Source organism: Apiospora marii (assembly GCF_038362585.1).
Source record: "Apiospora marii strain CBS 49790 chromosome Unknown utg000003l_segment0_segment0, whole genome shotgun sequence".
Classification (NCBI taxonomy): Eukaryota; Fungi; Ascomycota; class Sordariomycetes; order Amphisphaeriales; family Apiosporaceae; genus Apiospora; species Apiospora marii.
Window position 1 is genome coordinate 5,079,825 of NW_027117374.1, and position 24,922 is coordinate 5,104,746.

At 54.1% G+C, this 24,922-nt stretch overlaps 11 protein-coding genes across 11 annotated transcripts; 6 read left to right on the plus strand and 5 right to left on the minus strand.

Annotated features, from left to right (window-relative positions):
* Positions 1–526: 526 nt before the first annotated feature.
* Positions 527–1,839, minus strand: PG985_005124 (BAR domain-containing family protein; the record flags this gene model as incomplete). The annotated part of the gene is made up of 4 exons (XM_066824893.1): positions 527–694; positions 766–1,446; positions 1,532–1,613; positions 1,805–1,839. The coding sequence occupies 4 exons, from the start codon at positions 1,837–1,839 to the stop codon at positions 527–529; spliced, it is 966 nt and encodes a 321-aa protein (XP_066688053.1).
* Positions 1,840–2,538: 699 nt separating this feature from the next.
* On the minus strand, positions 2,539–3,672 carry PG985_005125 (uncharacterized protein; the record flags this gene model as incomplete). Its single annotated transcript, XM_066824894.1, has 1 exon — positions 2,539–3,672. The coding sequence occupies one exon, from the start codon at positions 3,670–3,672 to the stop codon at positions 2,539–2,541; it is 1,134 nt and encodes a 377-aa protein (XP_066688054.1).
* A 713-nt stretch (positions 3,673–4,385) lies between these two features.
* Positions 4,386–4,704, minus strand: PG985_005126 (uncharacterized protein; the record flags this gene model as incomplete). Its single annotated transcript, XM_066824895.1, has 2 exons — positions 4,386–4,604; positions 4,660–4,704. The coding sequence occupies 2 exons, from the start codon at positions 4,702–4,704 to the stop codon at positions 4,386–4,388; spliced, it is 264 nt and encodes an 87-aa protein (XP_066688055.1).
* A 1-nt stretch (position 4,705) lies between these two features.
* PG985_005127 (uncharacterized protein) lies at positions 4,706–4,999 on the plus strand (the record flags this gene model as incomplete). The annotated part of the gene is made up of 1 exon (XM_066824896.1): positions 4,706–4,999. One exon carries the CDS (start codon positions 4,706–4,708, stop codon positions 4,997–4,999), a length of 294 nt encoding a protein of 97 aa, XP_066688056.1.
* Positions 5,000–5,368: 369 nt separating this feature from the next.
* Positions 5,369–5,657, minus strand: PG985_005128 (uncharacterized protein; the record flags this gene model as incomplete). The annotated part of the gene is made up of 2 exons (XM_066824897.1): positions 5,369–5,437; positions 5,499–5,657. The coding sequence occupies 2 exons, from the start codon at positions 5,655–5,657 to the stop codon at positions 5,369–5,371; spliced, it is 228 nt and encodes a 75-aa protein (XP_066688057.1).
* A 2,496-nt stretch (positions 5,658–8,153) lies between these two features.
* PG985_005129 (NADH-ubiquinone oxidoreductase 29.9 kDa subunit) lies at positions 8,154–9,025 on the plus strand (the record flags this gene model as incomplete). The annotated part of the gene is made up of 3 exons (XM_066824898.1): positions 8,154–8,719; positions 8,808–8,912; positions 8,968–9,025. The coding sequence occupies 3 exons, from the start codon at positions 8,154–8,156 to the stop codon at positions 9,023–9,025; spliced, it is 729 nt and encodes a 242-aa protein (XP_066688058.1).
* A 900-nt stretch (positions 9,026–9,925) lies between these two features.
* On the plus strand, positions 9,926–11,635 carry PG985_005130 (uncharacterized protein; the record flags this gene model as incomplete). The annotated part of the gene is made up of 1 exon (XM_066824899.1): positions 9,926–11,635. The coding sequence occupies one exon, from the start codon at positions 9,926–9,928 to the stop codon at positions 11,633–11,635; it is 1,710 nt and encodes a 569-aa protein (XP_066688059.1).
* A 210-nt stretch (positions 11,636–11,845) lies between these two features.
* PG985_005131 (Polycomb protein eed-B) lies at positions 11,846–13,678 on the minus strand (the record flags this gene model as incomplete). Its single annotated transcript, XM_066824900.1, has 8 exons — positions 11,846–12,611; positions 12,660–12,772; positions 12,834–12,893; positions 12,949–13,110; positions 13,167–13,187; positions 13,242–13,367; positions 13,427–13,498; positions 13,562–13,678. 8 exons carry the CDS (start codon positions 13,676–13,678, stop codon positions 11,846–11,848), a joined length of 1,437 nt encoding a protein of 478 aa, XP_066688060.1.
* A 7,172-nt stretch (positions 13,679–20,850) lies between these two features.
* On the plus strand, positions 20,851–22,481 carry PG985_005132 (potassium voltage-dependent transporter; the record flags this gene model as incomplete). The annotated part of the gene is made up of 3 exons (XM_066824901.1): positions 20,851–20,926; positions 20,973–21,269; positions 21,325–22,481. The coding sequence occupies 3 exons, from the start codon at positions 20,851–20,853 to the stop codon at positions 22,479–22,481; spliced, it is 1,530 nt and encodes a 509-aa protein (XP_066688061.1).
* A 28-nt stretch (positions 22,482–22,509) lies between these two features.
* Positions 22,510–22,860, plus strand: PG985_005133 (uncharacterized protein; the record flags this gene model as incomplete). Its single annotated transcript, XM_066824902.1, has 1 exon — positions 22,510–22,860. One exon carries the CDS (start codon positions 22,510–22,512, stop codon positions 22,858–22,860), a length of 351 nt encoding a protein of 116 aa, XP_066688062.1.
* Positions 22,861–23,768: 908 nt separating this feature from the next.
* PG985_005134 (Yip1-domain-containing protein) lies at positions 23,769–24,899 on the plus strand (the record flags this gene model as incomplete). The annotated part of the gene is made up of 3 exons (XM_066824903.1): positions 23,769–23,838; positions 23,923–24,523; positions 24,650–24,899. 3 exons carry the CDS (start codon positions 23,769–23,771, stop codon positions 24,897–24,899), a joined length of 921 nt encoding a protein of 306 aa, XP_066688063.1.
* Between the last annotated feature and the right edge of the window lie 23 nt (positions 24,900–24,922).

Genomic DNA, 24,922 nt, shown 5'->3' on the forward strand with positions numbered 1-24,922 from the left:
GTGGACATAACGTGTAATTAAGCAGGCTCGGGGTCTTCAAAATAAAACTCATATATGTATCTGTATTTACTCTACCAGAGCTTACTCTCGGTAGATACTTATACGATCTTTAGTTTTCTTGTCTTTAACTCTCGATCTTGTTATGTCATTCCTCTTACGGACTTGGAATCAATTTCAGGAACGGTGTATCGATCAACATAGGTTAGGTGGCACAGCAAAACAGTTGGGTTCGGACGTCAGAACAATGTGAATTGATTTTGGTAACCTGGGGTTGCGCTAAGCAAAAACCCCACGAAGAAAGGCAGCCGTAATCCTCTTTGCGAACAGACACAGTTTGCTGCTAGAACCGAAAACGAAGGGGGCCACCACCTTGGCGCGATCTCTGCCTCAACAAACACCACATCCGTGGTTTCCTTACACGTACGTATTCGGAGAGAGCCTGCTTCTTCCTAGCCTAGGCTGCTTTCGCAACTCAGCCATGTGGGGGGTATATGGGGGTGGTCATGGTCTACACGACGACGAGCATTTACGAGGCGCTGTCGCGGCTCTTTCGGTAGGCGGCCTCCTGCTCAACCTGGAGGCCCTCGATAACAGGAGAAAGCTCGTTAAGGATCTCGTAGGCCTTCTTATGGTACTCAACCTGGGCGGCAATGAGCTCGGCGAGGTTGCGCAGAGGCTCGGGGGTGTCGAGCACCTGGGGCTTGGTTAGTACATAGACTATGCTAGGGGAGGAGATCAATGCGCAATGGGGTTGCTGCTACTCACGTTCTTCATGACGCTGACGGCCTCCTCGGTCTGAGTGACGAACTCGTCCTCGGCCTTCTCAATCTCTTCCTGAGCCTCAGCGCTGAGCTCCTCGTGGTGCTCGCCGTCCCGGGGAGAAGCGGCGCCGATTTTCCAGGCGTTGCCCTTGACGCGCGACTTGACGGAGTCCAGCGTCAGGCGAGCCTTCTCGACGTTCTTGCGCGCGCGGGTCGCAAACATCAGGTTGGTGTTGAGGGTGGTGTTCCAGCCGGCCAGGTAGCGGCTCTGAATCTGGGCATCCTGGGCCAGGCGGGACTCGCCGACGCGCTCGCTGGCCAGGGCGTACTTCTCGAGGGCGGTCGCGAGAGGGTCCTCATCGGGGCCGGTGTGCTGCTGGTGCAGCAGCTGGGAGCTGGTCAAGCTGGCACGGGCGAGGGCGTGGTTGAAGGTCTTGGGCTGGGGCTTGGCCGCGGGCGGCGCCGTCAGGGCGGCTTGGGCTTCGGCGGGCGTGGAGGCGGTGGACAGGAGCTGGACCTTTTCGCTGACGGTGCGGCCGAGGTCCGAGAAGGTCTCCTTGATGTTGGGCGGGTAGTCGTAGGCCTCGTGGGAGTACTGCGACGTCACCGCCAGCATCTTCTGGTGGACGGCCTTCAAGGCATCGACGCGCTTCTCGAGGTCGATGTAGTCGGGGGGCAGCTGGGTCTTGAGCGTAGACAATAGACAGACAGTGTCAGTGACTGGGTGTGTCAAAGTAAAAGAAGCTCGGAATTAGCTAGGTTATGCTTACCTTGTCCTCAGCTTGGCCGAGCTGCTCCTTGGTGTACTGGAAGGTGCGCGAGGCAAAGGGGGTGATCGAGGAGCCGATCGAGCTGTTTCCCGCTTCATTGTCAGTAATTGCGACCAAGATACGAATTCCTAGGCTTCCATATTTGCCCAGCCAGGCAAGCGACAGCTATCGCGAGCGACCCGAGAAGCAATGACGAGAGACCCTCTTAAGATAAAGAGAAAAAAAAGCCTCGTAGGTGGGGCAAATGCACAGGAAAATAAACAGTCTACTGACCTCAGGCTGGTTCCGAAGGCCTTGAAGTTGTCCATCTTGGCGGTATTTTATGTGTAGTAGGTAGTCGTAGACGAATGAGAATGGTGATGGAGGAAGCTAAGTTGAAACGTCGCCGATTGAAGCTGCGTAACGAAATGACTGGCCCTTCAGCTTGACAATCCAAAGCAGGGCAGATCAACAAAGTGGTGCCTGTGGTGGCCTCTGGTCTCTTAGCCGGTGGCCTATTTCACTGCCTGCTCTGCTGGCTGCACTGCACCCTGCAACCTGCACACCCCTCTCCCTGCAGACAAGCACTCAAGCACCAAGCAATTGACGGGTTTCGACCAACTAACCCACTCCCCAGCATGCGTCAGGGGGGTTCAAGGTGGGGCTATCGTCATTAGCAGGTAAGCAGCTCTAATTGAAGATAAGGCATGGTGCATGGTGACTTGGTGAGGGTATTTTGAGCACACGTGACTACATGCTTGATACATACTGAAAGCGCCTGATTCAAATTCTGATTCCGTTCATGTTTTTGAGTAGCTATGCAGTCATTATGTTACTATATAACTGTCTTTTGTCTTGTTAATTGGGAGGCCCAGAGCAGTCGGTCAGTGGGCAGTTTTATGCAGTCCTTGTCCTTGCATGGTACAGAATTGCTAAGCTCAAGGTCCTCCCCTCCAGTCCAAAATCCCACTGGAGACTGGGCAATACGAGAGAGTACCACCAACCTTGCCAGCTTTCATGCTCTAAATTCAAGCATGATGTGACACTCTGTCAATCTCTAAGACCACCCCGGCCTTCTCAGCAAGGTCCTCGGCATCCTCTGCATACTCATCAGCCCAGTACTCCCAGTTGTTTTGATAATCCAGCTCCGTGGTGAGTCGCAGAACGGTCCCCGGCTGAAGCTTGGCTTTTCGCACCCGGAAGATGGCCTTGAGGTCCTGGAACTGCATTCGGCTTGCATCTAGCTCGACGACTGGAGGGGGCGATATAGCCGCGATCCCGTTGATGATGGCGCCGCGCATCTTCGCATCGCCAGCACGGATGGAGGTCGACTCGATGCCGCCCCAGCAAGCCAGTGGGTCGGTCACCTTGCGCGGGAGAACCTTGCTGTAGCTGGAGCGCGTCGTCTCGGGGCCGGAGAAGGCAAGGTGCCGCACCTTGGGTAAGAGCCCCTCGCCTCGCATGGCGGACAGGTGAATAAACGTATCCCATTCTTGCTGTAGGCCCTCCACGGAAAGTCGACACAGACTCTCGGCCGAATTGGCCAGCAACCACCGTAACGGCTCCGAGCGTATGTCGCACGCCGAAATTTCCAGTGACTTGAGGCTGAAGGGCGGCAATTCCGAAATATCACGAGCCTTCCATCCAAGTTGGCTTAGGTGGAGATGCTCCAGACGGGGCAGGCAGAGCAATAGCGGCCGCCAATGTCCAGTCCGGCCATGTTCGGTCAAGGTAAGCTCCCGCAGTCTCGAGAGATTGGCAAGTTCCGTAGGCCGCCATTGATTGCCCTCCGGAAATGTAATGCCCTCGCGGAGTACAAGCGACTGCAGCTGGGGCATCTCGTAGTCCAGGATATCATGTATGTTTATGCCGCGGTAGTCTAGAAAGTGCCAACTGATTGCCACGATAATCTGCCGAACGCTGGCCCTGCCCGCTGTACGGCTGGTCAGCCGGGTCTGGAGCTGTTTGCGGTCGGTGATGAGGATGACGGCTTGAAGGGCGCGCTGGGCCTCGTATCTCCATGCCCTGCAGACGAGACAGCAGTTCAGAAGATATTGGATGCGCTCTTGCACGTAATACGCGTCCCGATTGTGGTTTCGAGGCGCCCCGGCAACATCGGAGAAGATGATCTGCCAAAGCTCAGCACTTAGACGGGATGCCATGATAAGTACCCAGGTTTGCGGGAACGCAATTGTTTCAACCGAATGAAGCAAAACACATTGAATCGAAGTGCTTCAAGAACTGCTTTTTATCGGTGGTATTAGTGGAAGGTGTATCCTCACCATCTCTCGCCAGGCAGACATCTGGTCTAGAGCGGGCTAGAATGACAATGCCCCACCACGACTCCCTGGCTTTATGAGGTACATGTATATCGCATTGGCCTGCTCTTCGCCTGCAACATCTCATGTCCAGCGATCGCATTTGTGGAAAAGCAGCAATGGGCGCCAAATCTAGTTGGAGTGCCGCCATGATCTTCATACTTGATAGTCGCGAGTATGGAGTATCTCGATATGGATTGAGTTGTCTGCCAAGAGATCCTCTCCTGCATACTTAGGGAAGATCTGGGGATCTAGATCGACTATTGGCAAGCCACCCCCACAGATGCCTCCGCTGGGCGAGACACCTCCTTATGCTGCCCTCGTCAGGATGTTTGCTCTGCCTTTCTTCGCCGTTCTGTTCATTCCACGGACTGGGTTTCAAATACACCTTCTTGGATTGAACGACACGGATACTAGCAACAACCGCAATTCGGCGCTTCAGAATCATGAGCGTGCCACCTCCAGCAACGGCACCGCCCACTGGGGAAACAGCCATCTGACATAATAGCTTAGTGGTATTGAGAGAATTTTGGGTCAATGATGGGTGAACCTCACAGCTAGCGGAGGCTCCCGCCTTCCGCTCCGTTGGGGACAACCTCCGTGGCGAACCGGAGATACTCGCCGCCGCCATCAAAAGGTTGCCCTTCCCGTTCCTTGCCGTCCTGTGCCACGCCGTGTATGCCGCCGTTGCCCAAGCCTCCTTTTCCCGCGACATTTTCGGCTGGGACCGGACATCTGACACAAAAGAGATCTACGCCATTTTCGCCTTCGTCTGTCTGCACCACGAAAAGGGCCGGGCCGGTGACTGATTCTACTGGCCGCCAAAATCACCACGCCGGCCCTGTTGTCGGGGGTGCTGTGGGTAGCGGCCTCCATCATGTCTACGCAGCACTACGCCAATTTCAAGGGGGATTGGCAGTGGGCACACGACCCGATCCTGCCGTGGTTGACCATGTGCTGTCGATCCCTGGTCCTCTTTGAGACATTCGTGATCGCGTGGGCTTGTGCCCTGCTGCCCTTCCTTGTCTTGTTAGTCGTAGCCAGCTTCTTGCTTTGTTTCGCCGGGAGTAGCGATCCGAACGTGCAGCTGTATGATGGACGCATATACTGGTTTGGCGTACGCAGAGGAAAGTCGTGCTACCAGGCCGGTCTCGGTGTCTCGGTGGTTTAAGCCAAACAGGCTGGTGCAGAAGGCTGCGGGCTTGGGCAAAAGAAAGTTGGCATTTCTGGTACAGCACTCGTAGCCGGAACTATTTTCGAAGTATGTATGACTGGGGGCATAATCCCTTCACGAGTCCAGATCCACCATGAGTCGAGAACGACCCCTTATTCCGCAGTCTTTCTATGCGCGGAATTTCGGTGAGGGCAGGAGCCATTTACAGGGAGTCAATGATGGTGTAGAATAATGCATTATAAGATTAATATAAGGAGCGTGATATGTTATCCCCCTTCAAGCTAGCTAGCACCCATCCACCCACGCCATAGGTCACCTCTTCGGCCCAACCCCCGATGGCCCTTCAGGCGCATTATCGCCAAGAATTTAAGTGCAGTAAGGCAGGTTGTTTGGGTAGGTGGTGCAGGTGGTATGCTCGGGGCAAGCGCCGCCATCCTGTAAGAAAGAAGATCACATTAGCGAGAGTTTCTTTTCAGCACCACATTCAACTACTTACCAGCCAGGTTCCGTCAACGTTGCAGACCTCCCAGCCGGAGTGGTCGGCCTTGCACTGGTACGCGGGCGGCGCACACTCGCCGCGGGTCTCGATGATGTTCGAGGGCAGGGCCAGGACGACGGTGGCGGCCAGAGTGAGGATAGCGAATGGGTACTGCATTTTTGGTAGCGGATGTTTTAAGCAGATTTAAAGAAGAGTCTTCAAGCTGGCTATTGTAGATTGTCTGTTGTAGTAAAGCTGGATGGTGATGAGGTTGCTTGCTGTCTGAATCTCTCAACCAGGAGGAATCAGGTGGGTATTTATATTTCTCGGTACAGCACCAAACTCCGGCATCAGTGAGCTTTCTTGCGATTGTTTGATTTTGGCGCCTGCGTTTGGCATCTCGTATAATGACAAGTACTGTGGCTCGGGGTAACGATGTGCCCGGCATTCTCGGTACTCTCCCCATGCAGTCCATCACGTAGTAGGTTATGAATCAGTAGGCGTCCCAGTGTAAGCAGACATGCGTTAGTACTACTCACGTCGGCGCCGAGGCGTAAGGGACACCGAACAGCACCAGATTTCGGGCGCGGCAGATGTTTTGTCGTCGCCTGTGTTTGCTCGGGGGCTGTGTTGCTTGAGTGCTATTCTCAGCTTAGAAGCCCCCCTTACGTAGCCAGCCCCATTACAGCACTTGACTATGTTCATTGGCCCGTTGGAAGAACCAAAAAGCCACCGTAAGTGCGGGAGCCAATACAATAGGGGCGCACCCCAGCCGGCTTCCGAAGCCCGGTCAGCACTATTTGACGGCCACATATCGCAAACGCCCCGATAGACCGATCAGCTGCTGCGCTTTCCCGGCTTTTGACATCCGCGACGTGTTTCCAGAAGCAGGATTCCCCGCCTTTTCTCCTCGTAGTTGGCCTTCAGCCAAGCCCTGTCAGGCAGTGTCAGCCGCATTTTGCAATGACCAGGGTCTGATGACAACATCCGATCCTATGCATAGAAGGGAAGTCACGCAAATCAGAGAGGCAGCCTCTGCTTTAGTGTCTGTTAGTCCACTTCGATCTTCTTTCCAAAAATAGGCATATGTTTGACATGCAGTAATTCAGCCAGACACACCTTGTGATGTTGATGGAGGCGTTGATCAGAATACGAGAAAAGTCACGCAATGTCACAACTCACTAGGCTCCCGGCTTCTTCTGCATCTGTACACCTTTAAGACTCGTCCAAAAGCTGATAGCCTCTCAAGACGCCATGCAGATGCCTCTGGTGCATGTTCCATCGGTAAGCTTACTCCTCAGTCAGCCTTTTTGACGTGTGTCCCGGGCACTGGTCGAAATGTTCACCGAGGGACTTTCTTGTTGCCCGGGCTGACTGATATTGGGAAATGCCCGAAATAACACCCAGTCCAAGGTCTCAGTTCGCGTGGAATCGGACATGTAGTATACTTTTCCTTGAAGCGGCGAAGTATCCCGGATCGTTTGTTGTCTTGCCAGCTGCGTGGTGAAAAACGGGCTACCAAGTTATGAGTATCTATGGTGTTTTTTATGCATTCTACGTTCTTATTCACCGAGGCTAGTATAAGTCTTGGTGTATAGACCTTTGCAGAGGCATACAACGTTTCATGGTGTCCCTATCACGCTGAACTCTGCCCCTTTCCTGATACTTACATATCCTCGAGATATCTTCTACTGGTATCCATGGTTGCTTTACATTAGTCTCAGCATAACCTATGTGAGATTCAAACGAATGAAAGGGTATCTTTTCACATGCATTTGATAGTGTAGATCAAAAGTGTCCCAACAGAGTAACGCGGGCTGTCAAATTACCAATACTGGGGTCTACGAACTTTGTACTTTCAAGCTCAAGTCTTGCTATGTATAATAGATACTGCAGCTGGTTTAGTAGAGCCAGATATGAAAACTCTCGATAGCGAGCCAGTGTGAGTGATATACACCTTTTCAACTTCGTTGCAGATCCAAGTCAGACGGGTAGCAACGAATATCTCACAATAAGCAAGCCACATATCCTTGAAATAGAAACGGAAATAGACTTTGATTTTGTCCAATGCCTTGAAATCGTCAGAATCAATGTACGACTTCCATTTGTTTGTCCTTGCCCGTATCATCGGAGGTCCGAGTCAAGGTGAATACTAAGGGCACAATTGCAACCCGAGAAAAGACGCACTGCTTTAACTTGTGATCCACAAAGGATCTCATCATGACATATGTTTTGACTGAGTGATAGCCGCGAAAGAAGAATATCATAACATCAATACGTTGTGAGGAAAGGGTATCCACCTAGATTGGAACGATTAGCCATGTTCGTTGAACGACGTTGCTCAAGTACAGCTTGGCTGCATTATCAGAATGACTTTGTAATTGGAGTATCAAGGCGGAAGGGACGCATTCTCTTAAGAAAAATTTGTTGGTATGTTGTTCGTGAGGTTGAAGTTGAAATGGTTTCCTACCCTGCACACTGCATAGGTTAGCCACAATTGGTCCGAGGTGTGGCTTGGTTAATGATGGTCCAAGCTCTCTCAATCCTGACGTCCGGGCCGCGGAATTTCGTCGGAGCTGCAGCAACCATAGCTGGGGCGAACGCAACCAAAACCCTCGACGACACCCATCCCTCCCGTTCAATTGCCAACGCCCATTGAACCCCCCGAACAAGATGCGGCGCACACTACGACTCCTGGCCGACGTCAAGCCGGCGGCCACGCGCTACCTCAACGCGGGCAACCCGACCGGTCTGACGGGCCTGTACACGGCCACGTCGCCGCGCTCGACCCTGCTGTACCTCTACAACACGACGCTGGAGAAGCTGCAGGCCGCGCCCGAGACGTCGCTGTACCGGCAGTCGGTCGAGGCCCTGACCAAGCACCGCAAGTCCATCATCGAGGCGGCCGAGCCGCCGGGACACGCCGAGTGGGCCGCGCGGGCCAAGGCGATCCTCGCGCAGCACCCCGATGGCTTCAAGATCGAGAACCGGGCCGCCCGCGACGGCGCCCGCATGCAGGTCGTCCAGCGCGGCGGCCAGACCTACATGATGCGCCACGCCCCGCAGGAGAAGGACGTCCGCCACGAGGAGTGGGACGGCGAGATCGACGAGGGCGCCGAGCTCGAGGGGCCCCGCTCCGAGGCCGAGCGCGCCGACCAGGAGCTCATCTTTGAGCGCCAGCCCATGGACACCGGCAAGAAGGTCAAGTGGGAGGCCGAGCCCCAATTGACGGCTGACCAGTATGTTCTACGATACCCGAAACCCATCAGAAGTCACGCACGGCTATTTGCACACTACAGTTTACTAATGCGGGTAATTTCTCTACAGGGTCGAGGAGATCGAGACCAAGATTGGCGCTGGCCTGATCGAGGAGGTCATTGAGGTGGCACAGGCTGAGCTCAAGCTCGTAGACACGATGGTGGAGGCCAAGGTGTAAGTTATCTGATATCTGTCAACGTATTTATGCATGCACTAACAGCGGTGACAGTTGGGAACCCCTCGAGGAGAAGCCCGTCGAGGGCCAGTGGACCTACTTCGAGCGCTAGGAAAAGGAAATACGTGTGTCGAGGATGGCTGGAAACATAGATATGGGCATCCAGTCCAGACAACGGTGTACAGTATGATGGGGGCATTGTACATAGAGAGGGCTTCGCTAGATGAGGCGGCCGAAAAGTCCTTGATGGCTGGACAATGAGCATCCACTAAAGATAAGTGCCATACACTGGCCCAAACCGTGACTGTTGGTGATTTTGTATGCTATCTCCCAGAGCAATGGCTTAGTGTCTCAAATTGGCGAAATTTGATTGAGATGTGAAAGAGGTCAACTCTGGAGTCTTAAGCATTTCGAACATACTAATATACTGCAAAATAGACACAGATTGGTTATAACAAATGTCTGGGCTACTATTAGGAAGCTGGCTCGGTAACCGTCATCGCGGCAGTTGCTACTGGGCAAGCCATTTGTGGCTGTTGTCAAGGCTTCGGACTCCACTTTGACAGGTCTTTCGCGCAGGTATAATTTGTGTTAAGCCATTGAAAATGTATGAAATCTCCAAGCAGCAAAATATCAACCTGGTGTTTTCATGTTCCTACATCCATCATTACGGGAAGTGCCATGAGTCCATCAAGGTAGGAAGAGCCGTGTTGTGACATCGTTTGAGGGAGGATGATACAAATGCGCTAATGCGGACAGCGGCTCCTCCCGCTCATCAGATGTAAAAGGCTCTTTCCTCACAAGCCATTTTTGAACCAAAGCTTCTTTTGCACATTCTCCGGTTGCCAAGTTCATACGCAAACAGATGCCTTTTATACTGGACTGTTGCTGAGCTCAGAGGATCTGGGTTCAATTGGGTATTTTACATGTCGTGCGTGGTGAATGGACTAATCAGGAGTTGAATATACATTGTGTTAGCTGTTGGTTCACGAGGCAATCACGAATAGCCACAATGGGGGGCCCCTTTGCACTCCCCGTGCCCGCCTACCATTTAGGCCACAATAAGTCGCGATTGAATAAGCGAAAACGGGCAAGTGATGCAGGCAATGACAATGGAATGAGCGATGCAACTGGCAGTGGTGGTGGTGGTGGAAACTCAAGGCCAGCAGAATTCACTTCCACTCCCTTTGGGACACAAGCATCATTCTCCAGTCTCCCGGCCGATTCCATCAACCCGCTCTCTCACTCGCCAGACACCTTGCGCCAGTTCGCCGTCGCCGGACTCGACCCGGGGGAAGAGGTGCCATCCAAGGTCTACCCCAAGTTTCCGCACAAAGGCATCTCATCCAGAAACAACGCCTTCTCATCCAAACGAGGAGGCAGCAACCACAACAACAAGAAAAAGGGCGGCAGGATGTCGGCGCTTACCAGCGGCTCGGAGGCCGATGTCGACACCGATGTGTCGGACAGCAACAATAGCGGTGGCCGTGACAGCAGCCAGAAGGACCTTGACGGTGAAGAGGACGATGGCTTCCAGATGGACTACTCGGCGCGCATGCAGCATCTCAGCACCCTGACGGCCATCATGCACCGCTGCCTGCACGATGGCGACATCCCCCGCGCCAAGAGGGCCTTCAACCTCCTCATCCGCACCAAGGACGTGGATATCCGGGTCAACGGCCTGTGGAACATCGGCGTCGAGATCCTGATGCGGGAAGGCGAGCAGCCAAAACAACAACAACCCAACACTACCACCACAACCGGCACCGGAACCGGCGACGCTGCTGACGACAAGGGGAAGCAACCCGAGGACCCCTGGCGGCTCGGCGAGCCCCTAGTCGACTCGCAGCAGGATACCCAGGCGGCAGGAGAAGGAACTTCAGAAAACCCGCAACTCTTACAGCTGCCCGAGCGCTGGGGCTCCGCGGCCAACATCGACGCCGTGAGGGACTACCTCCAGTCCCTGATCCAGCAGTACCCCTACGACAAGCAGCGCCCCCACATGGTCAGCGCCGTGGACTTCTGGCCCACGCTCTTCAGCACCGAGATATACAACCTCGACGCCGAGTTCAAGAAGGCGATGCGCCAGCTCGAGGTCAAAGAGGACGAAGATGGCGACGAAAACGAAGCAGGAGAGTCCTCGGAGAACGAATCGAGCCGCTACCGCCACTCTGACGACGAGGACGAAAACGGTGAGGACGACCGAGAGACCCGCCGCCTCCGCCGCCGCGAGGACGCAAGACAAGCCCGCCGCCACCGCGCCCGCGACGAGGTCCGCGCCCACACCCGCGCCGCCGCCGAGCAGGTCGCCGCCCGCATGGACCAGCAGATGGAGAACCGGCCCTACGGCACGCACGGCGAGCTGCTGCGGCTGCGCGGCATGCTGAGCCTGTACGTGGCGGACCTGCACCTGTGCGCCTCGCTGGTCGCCAAGGTCGAGGAGGCCCGAAGGACTCGCAAGGAGAAGGGCGAGATACCACCGCTCGGTGCTGGCAGTAACAACAGCAAGCAGCGGAAGGGTCCGAAGTCGCTGCGCAAGTACGCCGAGACGGAGGAGGAGCGGACGACGAGCCGGCAGAGGGATGCAGAGATCGAGAAGGCCAGGCGGTTCTTCCAGAAGAAGCTGCAGAGCCCTGGCGCTGGCGACGATGCGAAGGAAGAAGACTGGGTACGGAAATTTGCGGAAGGTCATGAGGGCGACGAGGACGAGAATAGCGAGTAGGGAAGCCCTGAAACTGGGATATTTCCGTGACGACGAGACTCGAATTCATGATAACAGACAGGAACAAGCTTTGTATTAATAATGACAGATGAATGCTTACAGCAAAGGACCGCCATGCGCTATCGCTTTCCGCCTTGTTCTCTGTCGCTTAATGTGTCTATCTACAAATATCTAATGGTTCATTCGAATTTCATGCATGTATTATAAACATCACGACTTCTTTTCGTCCTTTGGGTTCTTCTGCCACCTCGACAAGACGAAAGCCAGGTTCTTGCTGCCGACAACGATGCACCACTCGCCTTCGGGGCTCCAAGCTACTTGACGTCCAATAAAGTCTTTCACTGAAATGCCGCTCTTATAATGCGCCATGACGGGCGTTTCGACAGATTTGATGTCATACCGGGATGACCAGTCCTTCAACGTCTCCTCCGAGTAGTGGCTGCCGAGGCTGCTCTGGCCCTCGAGGTCGCTGCCGGTGCGGCCCGACACCACAGAGTCCTTATCCTCGGCGTCCTTGAGCTTGCTGACGGCGTCGCCCTTGTTCTGGCGGTGCTGGACGGGCATGAGCCAGCTCGGGCGCTGCACGGGGTGATCGCGGGCGGGGTCGTCCAGCTCCGTCATGAAGGAGTGGTACCCCATCAGCCGGGCGAGGTCCCAGAAGAAGATGGTGGAGTGGGCGTTGGCGAAGGCCAGGACGGGATGTTTATCCACCACGTGGAACAGCTTGAACCGCATGTAAAACTGATGCCCACTGCCAGGGGTGTGAAACTGGACTAGCCGCGTGTACTGGGGTGGGTTCTCCGAAGCCGTTGCCGGGGCGAACGCCGAGCGAGTCAAACGTTCCGTATCGCTGGTCGTAGGCGCACTGGACGCCAACGGTGGCGGGTCCTGTGACGAGAAACCTTCAATACGCCAAAGAACAATGACATCCTCGTGGCATGCACGCGACAGGACAAGGTCACCAAAGAATGCAACACTGCCAACAATATTAGCCGAATCCAGGGACAATTCTCGAAATACTTACCAGTCGACGATGCCACCGTGAACTTCAGATGTGAAGAAGTGCGGATAGTGAACAACTATTGGCGGCACCGGGTTGCGGCCAGTCGCTCTAGTTGACAGATCTGGTAGGGTCCACTAGAAAGAGTCCTCACATTAGAAAAAGGGGGCGTAGCCCGGAGCATGGAACATGACTTACCAGACACACGCAATTGTCATGACCAGCGGAGAGCACGTATCTACCGCAGTTATGGAATGCCTGGTTTCAGTTAGCGAGATTGTCAAAAAGTCATCAATAGGGGTTCCCTTCTCACAATTGTCAGGAGACCAGAGGAGTGGCCTTCGCCTCCGAGTATGCACACACATGGCTGCTTCTCGTCGGCTGGGTCAAGGCTCCAGATGCGCACCGTGGTATCGTCTGATGCAGAAGCGATCAAATACGGATTTGTCGGGCATGTGACGAGGTCGTTGATTTCCTACACTCCATCAGCGAAGCCCAGCACTTTTTCTTTTTTCTTTGCCATAAACTTACTGCGCCGTGGCCAACGAGTGTCTGTACAGATGTTAGTTATAATGCGCGTGAGAATCTTCCATGGTCCAACCGTACCTTTACTATATTGCCGTTGAAGACATCGTATACTTTGATCTTGGCGTCCCAGCCAGCCACACAGAGATAGGGGATGTCAGTCTCGCGATCCTTGCTCCACGTGCAGCTGCAGTTCACGGCAGTTTCCTTGGAACTGGTGTCAGTATCTTTCACGCAAAGCCGTACATGATATCGCAGAAGCTTACATCATCGTCCCGGAAAAGCTGGATAAGCTCATAGGGCGGGACAGATGTACTTGATAGTCGGTATATCACAATCTACGCATCATCGGTCAGACTTGGGCGAACAGCGCAACGGTGTAGCCGTACAGCTCAACTCACATGTTTCTTGCTGACTGCAGCAAAGATGGGGTCCTCGCCAGCTGGCAGATACGGAAAGAACTTGACGTCAAAAAACTCTGCAGGCACGCGGTGAGTGAATATTCCATGACCCCCCATGGACTGGCCCTACGACCACGGCCTCGATCGTGACTGACCAGTATCTTTATCGGCATTTGGCTCATGGTGAGGTTCATCCTGGCACGATCGACGTCAGTACAGACATCGTACAGCGAGAGCCTACGCCCGGCGTGACCTACTTCAAATCCGATTGATATCTTCAGACGGGGAAGATCCCATTCGTTGTATGAAAGTGCTGGAGGCATGTTGGAGGTGCGTTATGCATATTCCACCAACAATACAGCCAACCCCCAAAGCGTCGACCAATAAGGTCTCGGGCAGGCAGCTGACGCCCAGGGTCCAGACTCGCCGGGGAATATTCAGGATGTCCACGGAGGTCGGCCGCGATGCATTAGCACGCTGCACTAGTGCGCAGTCTTGACTCTCGGGCACGCGGGTGTTCTGCTGGGCTGGCCAAATGGCAATTGCAAGATCATGAAACGAATGTGATCCCTGGACGCGAGTCCTCAGGGTGGGGATATAATGCGCCGGTAATGGTGTGTGCGGGAAGCAAGTTCCGCGTGCAAGTAAGTCGGTCGCCGTATCCAGACCGCCACAAGTGTGTTGACTTGCAATTGCTTGGTTGCTTGGGTAGGTTGATGATACAGTAACCTCCCGCAGTAGCGCAGCTCAGCGGTACTTGCCAGACAGACCACCTGCAGCCTGCAGCCTTGTCCGTGCCAAAACCAAGCAAGGTCGCAGTTTGAACAGCTCCAATCAAATCGGGAAGTGGGGGAATGCCCATTAGTAGTGTGCCTTGGGCAGAGGTCGATCCCTTTGGACATGGAAAATTAGTCAATGTTTTTATTTTCCTACGCATTATGTGGATAGGGACTCGGAAGATATGTCAGATATCCAAGTATGTAGCATGAAGCCAAAGCAGAACCAAAGGCGACTGATTGCTGGGCTGGCATTGCCATCAATTTGATGCATTTGAACGCCCTCCTGCCAACGTTGAACCACGAAGTACCTGAACTGGACGCGGGCAGGTGGAGGTGGGTCGACAACAGGTAGGTTAGGAATTCCGACGGTTTCCAATTTCGAGCGCCACCTCCCTCCAAGTTGTTATTTGCAATCCTTTGGCGAGGGACTTCAGGATATCCTGACATCCATCTGCATGCCGGTTACAGAAGCTTTCTCCCTCACATGGAACTCTCCGAGGAGAAAGAAACATGATAGATCATCGGGCGTTGGATGCTCAGGTGCATATTTCCAAAGCTGATACCGCCCTTCTGCCCTTTTCCATTTTCAGGTCATATGATACGCTGGCACTTTTGCATCGTCGAAGCTTTCTAGCCTTACTTCTTACATGCCTATATTTGATACCTATAAACTCTACGGTCAAGGGAGCCTATAATTTCCGACATGCGTGTCAATGGGATGACTAGCTAGGGCTCTCTCGCTTGGTCCCGTGTAATGTCACTGTATGCCCAGGAGTTTCGTATTCTTGGGATTGGTTGGGCACCGTCAGCTTCGGTTAAGCAATCTCCAGCCGGAGTAGCCTATGGCGCCATCGGCCTCGACACAATCCGGGACCCTCGAGATTTGAGGAATGTTGTCGGTTATCATTGAACAAATGAGCACGGTATTTTCTGATACGCGTCGCGGAAAATGCATCATGCATGGCTGTATCTTCATCACTTCGGTCTTGGAAGGGATGATATATACTGGGCGGCCGTTGACTCAAAGCATCCTGGCTTGTTCGCAATGGCCATTGACACCCCTCTCGAGAACGTGGCTCTATAGGCTTGATCCCAATACGCTGCTTGCAGGAGGCGTAGGTATGCGGAATTGGATGCTGCAGTATGAGGCCAAGGCACAAGGCAACGCAAAGCAGGTATAACCAGCTCCCAACCTGGGCCACCACCATATCCGGGATGTCGTTCCGGCCTAGAACCGGCCTGACCGTTTCTCGGTAATACACAGCCTGCGGCCGCAGGGGCTTCTGGAAGTGCGGGAGATGCACGCACTTACGTAGTCACAGCCTACCATCATCTACCATCCGGACCTTAGAGTTGGGCGAGGCTACCGACCACCCTTTCTGCTGTGGCTTGTAAATATGTACAGTATGCGTGCGCGCCGCCGGGCCCCGGCAATGTCACCGACGAACCTTAATCCTTTCCCCGGAACGCTCTACAGGGGTTTGACAATGGTGACATGGGTTTATGCATGCCTGACTTCCAGGCGTGGAACTTGGTCTGGCCTAGGGCGAGCCTAGGCTGCGTACGCAGAACGCTTTGGCAGCGGGAGATTTCCAGATAGGGCATCGAGTTCGTGCAAGAATATAAATCATTAATCAGCGGCTTGGTGGTCAACCAAAAAGCGCCCCTTGTCGGTCATCTATGGGCAATTTGAACCATCCAGTCAAAATATTCAACAGCTGAACCACAGTAAAAGGGACTGACTGGGTTGGCGGTAAGGGAAAAAAAAAGTACGTGTAGCTGAGCTGCAACAGCCGCCGCTTCCTATGATGGGTAACAGGGACGAGGGGTTACACGGCTGATCCCAAGTGCCGTGCGACGTGAGCGAGGGAGCAGCAGTCCATCCATCATGGCCATAGACTTGGGTAATGATCGCCGCGCGTCATGGGAAACCTGGCTTTCTCGGAATCCCTGACGCCGGAACTGTCTCCTTCCCTTCTCCGCCGGGGGGTCTCGGTGGACGAATTAAGAACTTCAAGATACGGTGTTGCGTGCAGCTGCTCCAACACATACATACGCGCATCCTGACCGCCCGACCAGGAGGTTGAGCGAGCATGCAATGCGGGAGAGAGGCCCAGCCAGTACCTAGCCGAATGAAACAAAGCTGTGTTGCGCTACACACGTCAAAAAGAGTGATGGGGTGGAAAAGTGACAGAGCCCCTCGACCAATCAACGGCTCCCGATGGTCGGCTTTTTCCCGTCCCCTGTCAATCGCTCCGCATATGTAGCTCGTCAGCCACACAGAAGTCCAGCCAGTTCTTTACAAGGCATGGCGAGTGCGAGTGCAGCTCTCACACTAGGTTAAACCCCCAGCGTCTCCGTTATATACGCTTGGTCACATTCTTTATTTGCATCGTCATCACCATCAAGCTGAGCACTGGGAAGCTGGGCCCTGATATCAAGAGACGCAAGGAAACGGAATTGGCAATTGGCGATCCGGATTCCCAAGAAAGCTGACACAAGAGTTGTGACTGGTGTAATGAAGAGGTACCAGCTCGTGACGATATCTGGACGGCAGGCACCGTCGGGTTACAGTGCTATCGCACCTGCTGTTTAATTGCTGGTGACATGTGCACAGCGGAAATGGGCTCTTCGGCCATCTATGGAGCTCATGCCAGCCCGGTGTCGTTTTTTACAGATTCTCACAGCCATCGTCGAGTCGTGTGAAATTTCCAAAGGTCCTCCTCGTTATGTAATGAGTTGATGACTCGGGACCGAGCTGCTGCCTCGCGAGCTCGCTCGCTGCCTGTCAGGGACGCAGGGTGCATGGATTCGAAATAGCACAGCTATCCACTAACTAGTGGGAGACGTACAGAGAGTCCATTGGATTCGTCATTGGGAGCTCCAATCGCAATGGAACATGATATTACAGGTAATCAACGGCACCTACTACTGACGGTGCTTCGGACAGTGCTTTCGGGTATGATACTGCACAGGGTAGGTGACAGCGGGTTTTGTTGTTTTTTATGAGCAAGAATCCAACACGAAAACCAGCAGCGAAGCCGGCGTTTGTCAGCATGTAACTGTGACTGTGGGTGTCGGTGGTTCGGCTTTCGCCTACACTCGCACGAGTCACGACCTGGCTGTCAAAGAGAAAAAAAATAAACGGCCGCGCATATGAAATCCACTTTCTGGAGAATTATTCATCATTGCAGTCGCCTTTTTACAAACTATGTCATTTGTCTGATACCAGTTTCGTTAGATTATTGCGTGACAGTCCAGCGGTTGAAGAGAAAACATCCTTACTCATCCCAAATTGCATGGGAGCCCGAGTACAACAGCTGGGAAGCCGGAGTCACGTAGCACCGACGAGTTATGTAAGAAAGGGAGCAGCGCAGAAAGCAGTGCACTCAGACCAATGCCGCTCTGCCAGTTCAGTTCGTCGAGAAGCCAAAATTGATCCCAGACGAAGATCCCGAAAACCTGGTTCGCCATTACAGCAGAATGGGTCTTTGGGCTTGGGACTCGAAATTCCCATGTTGTGTGCCACCCCTGCTTACATGTACTGCACCCGCAACAGGGAAAATGTCCGCCGAGCCCTGGTCGATTCGCAAGCTCTGCCAAAACGGTGCAAAGGCCCGCTTGTTGATATCATTGCGACCGCTAGGGGGGCCCGGCATTATGATGATCCCACCTGCGAACGATTTGGACAAATGAGAGCGAGCGGGATCACCTCCGTCGTCGCAAGTTGAAAGACGTTTGAAGGGAGAGCACATTGAAAAACTGCCCGAACGCCTCCAGAGCACAGGCAGCATGGTTTAAGGTACCCAGAGCAAGCCAGCCCACTTGAGCCTGGCCGGTACCTACACACTTTATTAACGAGTCTATTAATCACGCTCGGCGTGTGGTACTGGAGGTCATGAGACGCAAGAGCTGTCTGTCTGTCTGCCGTCGTATGAACTACCTAGTCAGTAAGGAAGTTTGCAATTAACGATTCTGATTCAGGTGCGATAAAATAGATGGGTTTTCCCTGTCCGCCGCCACTCTCCCGCTCCGAGAGAGCTCCTCCGGTTGACCACTTGCCGCGAACATTACCTAATGTAAAATTTACCGTTACTGACGTTGTAGCGCGATGGATGCTAACGAGCTTGATGCTAAGTACCGTTTCCACTTGGCGCTGCAAATCCTCGGAGGGACCACCAGTTCATGTCATGGCCGTCGCATCCTGGCATCTTCACCACCTGGCCCCATGGCCGCAAACTATACGGAGGAGCAGAAGCACGTTTTTCCCGCTGCTCTCTAGCAGCCCGCCCTGCGCCTGCATACATATGCCATGCCAAGAGGGGGGATATGTAAGTAAGTGGATTGGAACGTATGATAGATATACTGGGACGTGATGTGCTGCGTATGAGTATTGCTGCACTGTGTGTGTCGAGTTTGTCGATTCCGCTTCCAATGCCGATACATAGGGGCCTTCTCTACTTTTTCTGGATCGCGTCTTGAGTCTCGACTCTCTGTCTCCCTCTTTCGACATTACGGGGTGGGCCAAGGCCCGTGGCACCTGCTGTGTGTCTAGACTGCCTGACTGTAAGTACGGTACCTACTTCGGACCTCCCTACCACTTGAGCTTAGGAACGAACGGCACAGGGCTTTTCCTTCCAACATCAGGTAGGTATTACTCCTAGGTAGCAGCTTTGCCCAGAGACAGCCATGTCGACGTTTCTCTTATTTCTCCTTTCCTTGCACTTGAGTATACCAAGCAGATTGTTGATGCATTAGGCGGCGGAGGTCTCTATTCGCTGACATCACCGCACCTGGCTTGTTATTGTACCTACTCTTCGTCATGCCTATTGGAAGTCTTGACTCTTCAAGGTAACCTAACCCCCCGTTCGACAAGCCACAGGGTTCAATACACAATAAGTAACGTCGGCCAGGTGGAGAAACCCTTTGAACGGGGGGCTATTTGAGGTGGGAACAGCTCCTGGCTCCTTGGGGTAAGTACCCTACCCTGCGCTACCCTGTACTACCCTGGCCCACTTACCCTGGCCTACCCTAGAAGACACTTGAGCCTAGACTACCTAGCGTCTATGGGTTCCGTCAAGTCTGGTGCTTGTTGCTCTGTTACCGTCCCCTGTCACCCTGCCCTGTACGGTACCGGATTGCCATCCATCCTTCCCTTATCCATGCTTCCATCCATTTTCAGGCATGGGCAGGCGGGTAACGAACAGCCATTCGACTCTTGCAATCCCAGATGCACGATACCTACATCCTGTACCCAGCCTTCACCTCCATAACTACTTACTTACATGTCCATTGATACATGCCTACATACCTGCAATCCATGGCTTGCTATGCAGTATCCTTTCGGCGAATAAGCTTGCTAAGCCCTTGTAGTAGACCGGTTTAAGAGCGAAGACGGCTCCTCGTTTCAGGACCTCTCTTTCTTATATCGCCTGTCCCGGCTGCTCTGTACCAGACCAGTTTGCACTTCTTCGAACCTCTCTTACCACCAGCAAGAAGACCCTCACTCGACTTGGACTTACAGGCATCTTCCCTGAAGCTGATTTTCTACAACGACACACGTCCTCCGCATTGAGTTCAGATTACTCAATACATACCGTCTCCCGTCTCGCCTTGTCCCACTATTGCCTCCTGCTTGTTCTAGCTTACTGTTTCCGGTACCTGCTGGACTCAAACGACTTTTTTGTTCCACAGATCACCAAACTACATACACCACTCAGTCGACCCGTGATTCCTATACCAACGCTGTATTGCTATTGCTTGAATTGCCTCTTCCAAACCACCTGAACTTACCAACAGTCCACCGTGCCAGTGCCAAACACCTACCTGCACCGATTGGACCACTTTACTACGACGCCTTACTTTCTCGCCCAGCTATCCATCCGGCTTTCTGTTCTGCGCTATCAGGCTCTTCAGACTCGACGGATTACCGCCCTCATTTGGTACCTACGCCTCACTCACCGCGTTCTGCAGCGAACCGAGCAGCCCAGAGGTGTTGTGGTACCCACGAAACGACTCGCTGGTTATCTGTGTCACGTCCACAGAAAACACTCTACGGTCGAAACCCCAAGTGCACCCTGCAGACGGCCGCACATCCAAATCTCCCACGGCCACTACCAGATATCGCACAATTCTGTCCCGTGGAAACCTCGTGAGACTCATTCCTCACCCGGCAACGACAGCGGGATCTATGTAATACAGTACTCGGCTATCCAGAGACATCTATCTGGCTCGCAGACCCGAAGCTTCAACCCTTGGTCCTGCCGGACTATCCATATTCAACTTGGAGCTGATGTGCTTCACGGCTCCAAGGTTGTCAGTTCAGCAGGGTCCTTACTAGAGGACGCTCCCGGAACTCAAATATCGAACTCTCATTCTAGAGCACCGACGCTGCCCAAGAAGCCGCCGCGAAGGCACTATAACAAACTCTGTTGACGTGGTGTACATCAAGTGAAATAATATTGCCAACAAGCACTACTGGCGAAGGGGATCGCTCGGCGAGCCGTTCCGATGGAGCACACGTTTATGACCATTCACAGTCAGTACATCCTGTCATTCCCTATGCGCCGTGATCTGCATGAAGAGTGTGTGTGATGTTAGAATGCTAGGCTAATGATATGGTCCACCAACAGACCTTTCTCGCGATGCCAATGTTTTATTCGCATCAGACTCCATTGCAGACATTCTAGGCTATCAACCCCATGAGATTCTTGGCAAATCATGTTTCGACTACTTCCACCCCGATGAGGTGCCCTTCGCGCGTTCGATACATAGCCGAGGGGTCCTACTAGATAAAGCCGCGGTTCTCCATTACCTCCGTGTTCAGACGAGGGACGGCCAATGGATGAGCTGCGAATGCTGTTTCACTGTCGTGCATGATGTGCTCGTGGCCTGCACCAGTATCTACAGGAGAGGAGAGAAGAGTGAACGTAAGTTGCGACGTATTTGCCACCTCATTTAGCGAGCCATCTAACCTGTTTTTAGGGCGAGCAATTGAGGCGCCACAGGTCCGTCGCCTGTTTTCGAGCTCGCCAAGAGACCCGCGCTACCACATGCTGGAGCATCTTTCGCCCAAGTTCAAGATGCCCCCGATGGAGCGGGAGCCGAGGGCTGCCTTGATTTTAAACCGATTTACGCAAACTCTCACGGTCATGTTTGCTACCAATGCGGTGTCCTCCATTCTCGGAGTGAGCCCAGACCAGATCCAGGGCAAGAGCTTTTATGAATGTATCGATCAAAACTGTTGGGCAGATGCGATCAACTGTTTAGAAAGCGCTAAAGCCAATGACTCGATCGCTTATCTCCGGTTTTGGTACCGAGACCCACGGCGAGAGGAAGACTTTGACGACGAAGGGTCGGACTCGGAAGACAGTAGCGACTCGGACGGTGGCGCGCAACTAGGGGCAAGTCAAAGCCCCATGGAGGTCGACCAGACACCCCAAGCCGAACCCCATATCAAGGCGGAGTCGATGAGCCCGGAACCATCCAAAGCAGAAATCCTCCAATCCATTCATTCCCACCCGTCAGTTTCGTCAACTGCCGGGTCCTCCTCGATGGCCGAATCCCAGGGTCATCAAACCCATCTTACTGTCCCAACGCCAGGTGCCTCGGAGGCCGACGGCCGCCACCGAGCGGGCAATCAGCAAGCTCCTCCGCAAGCACCGCCCCGAAATGCAAACCGACGTCGGCGCAACGAGCCTATCCCAACTTTTGAACTAGAGGCGGTGGTTTCCTGTACCTCGGACGGCCTAGTCGTCATTCTTCGCAAAGCGCGTCCCATGATGCCTGCACTTCATCCCCCTTTAATGCCGCTGGAGTATCAGAACGGCTTCTTTGCAGCGCCTTGGGGTGCCCGGCCGATCAACCCGCAGTACCCGCCGGAACAGATCTACCAGTTCCGACCGCCGCTTTTGCCACAGTATATGCCGGTTCAGGAACACGTCAAGCAGGTCGGCGGCCCTCCTACGGACGATTTAATGACCTCTATTCGCGACGTGGCGGTATTTGCGTGGGCTTTAGTCGGCATCAACGGCACCCTTGCTGCGCACAGCCGGGGCGTGCCGCGGGGGAGAGGCGCAACCACCCGATGGCATCCCTATTTGGGATCCGAACGCGCCCAAGTCCCAGTATACTGGGCCTGAAAACCAAGCGGCAGTTCGTTGGGCGCGCATGGACGGCTACCCCCATGGCGCGGGAGCATCATCACTTTCTGCCCACTTCAGCCGGGTCAGCAGCGGGGTGTCGCAGACCTACGGGGGAGGTCCCAGCTACACGCAAACCATGGGCTACACATCATACACACATGAGCCGGCACCGTCGTGGTCGTCCTCCGGGCCCCTCCCCTATGCACCGCCGTCCCAGGAGCCATGGGCCGATGCTGCGGCCCGATACGCGCAGCAGCAGCAACAACAGCAACCGCCGCATCACTACCGGCCACACCAGCCCGAGATGCCGACAACACAGCCGGCGAGCTCGGGGGATGGGCCTCCCCCGGCATACTCTTACAGATGGCCGCAGTGATTTGATTCCAATTGTACAACTAGTTGCGACTTTTGCCGGAGCCAGCCATATTACTTATTAATGATTGTTACGATAGGATATAGAAAAGATGGACTTGGAAATAGGTATCATTGTTCCGGGAGGAGGGCAGCACCTTTATCAACAGTTCAAATGTAACTTGAAAAGGGAAGTGTGTGAGAAGGAAGGTCTTGGATAGTCAATAGGCCACATTGGGCGGTCTCGTACGTCGATTCATTCAAGGCCGACGACGTACACACTCTTGATTTCCAAAAGACGATCTACTACTGGCACATATGGCAATTGGTGTTGGAGGGCGTCTAGATACCCTAGTGATTATCAAAAGAATAAAAAGTTCACATAATATTGGTATCTCGAGTATTGATTGTTAATGGGCAAAACGGACTTCACTATGGTTAGGTACGTCAGGTACGTGCTATTAACGGCCATGGTGGGTGAAAGTCGCTAGGGAGGAGCTTGGATCATGTCGATTTATCTCAAACTCAGACATAATCCCAAGCCAGTCCTTGCGCGTTTTGGTGTGTCAGGTCATGTACGTGTCTGGCGGCAAACGGCGCTACAGGTACATGGGAAAACAGGGGTGGGCCCAGGCTGCGGCAGCTCGTCTGCGTACGTGAGATAAATGTCGATCACGGTTAGCTGCGTCTAGCTGCGTCAACCTCCCAAACTGGCAACGTGGAATTTGAAGTTACTGAGGCCGCTGCCCTTGACATCTATACATTCAATCAATCCAAGCACATCAGTTTGCGGGGCAATCCATTTCAACAACTTCTCACGCTCTATAGCGTCGACTGATCCTCCTCATTACGACAAGGTCGACAACTGCCTGCGCCCATTGAATCTCTCATCCCAGCTCCCAAGACAGCACCCGTCCTGCGAAACTGCCCACGATGGCTTCAACGTCGAATCACCAATACCAAAGCCCCGAGATCGAGGACGATCTGATCGACCCCGATGATGGTAAATAGCGCCCCGACCATGCCTACACCTCCTCTGGAGACCCGTGTGGATCGTAGCTAACTTGCTGCTTCCTTCTTCTTGTAGCCGACCTCAACGACTTCGACGACCCGCTCGCCCGCAACGAGTCCCGCCAGCCCCTGACGGGCAACATCGGCACCTCGTCGTCCTCGGCCGGCGGCCGCCCCCTCAACGAGCAGAGCTGGACGTCGCGCATCGGCGGCGAGGACCGCAGCGCGCCCGTCAACACCATCGACGAGACGGTCTGGGAGACGCTGCGGCGCGACCTGCTGGCCGTCTGGTCCAAGATGCGCGAGGTGCTGTACCCCAAGTACCTGTTCGGCGGCACCATGTTCGACCAGCAACTGGGGGCTGAGGGCGGCGGGGGGCTCCGGGGCGTCTACGCCAATTTGCGCGGGGCCGGCCTGTCGGGCGCCCGCGAGGAGCTCGCCGGGCTCGCGGGCCGCGTCATGGACCCCGAGGCCCTCCTCAACCAGAGCAACATGAGCCCCGGGCTCCGCGACTGGGACATGTGGGGGCCCCTCATCTTCTGCCTGCTGCTTAGTCTGCTCCTGAGCTTCCGCGCCAAGGAGGACCAGAAGGATGTCGTTTTCAGTGGTGTCTTCGCCATGGTCTGGATCGGTGAGGCCGTCGTCACGCTGCAGATCAAGCTGTTGGGAGGTAACATGTGAGTACTGACCCGATTTCCACCCCCGAGCCATTAATACGAAGCCCCGATGGAAGCCGAAGAAAGAGAAAAAGCAAAGAAGAGGAAGTAACGCAGTGCTGACCAATTACCTACTTCTCAATCCAGATCTTTCGCGCAAAGTGTCTGCATCATCGGCTACACCCTCTTCCCGCTCGTCATCGCCGCCCTGCTCTCGGCCCTGTCGATCCCCGTCATAGTTCGCATACCCGTCTACATCGTGCTCATTGCGTGGTCGCTGGCGGCTGGCGTCAGCATCCTGGGCGGAAGCGGCGTCGTCAAGAACCGGGTCGGAATCGCGGTATACCCCCTTTTCGTCTTCTACCTGGGACTCGGCTGCCTCTGCTTTATAAGCTAGAGCGGAGGAAGGAAGCAGTAGTA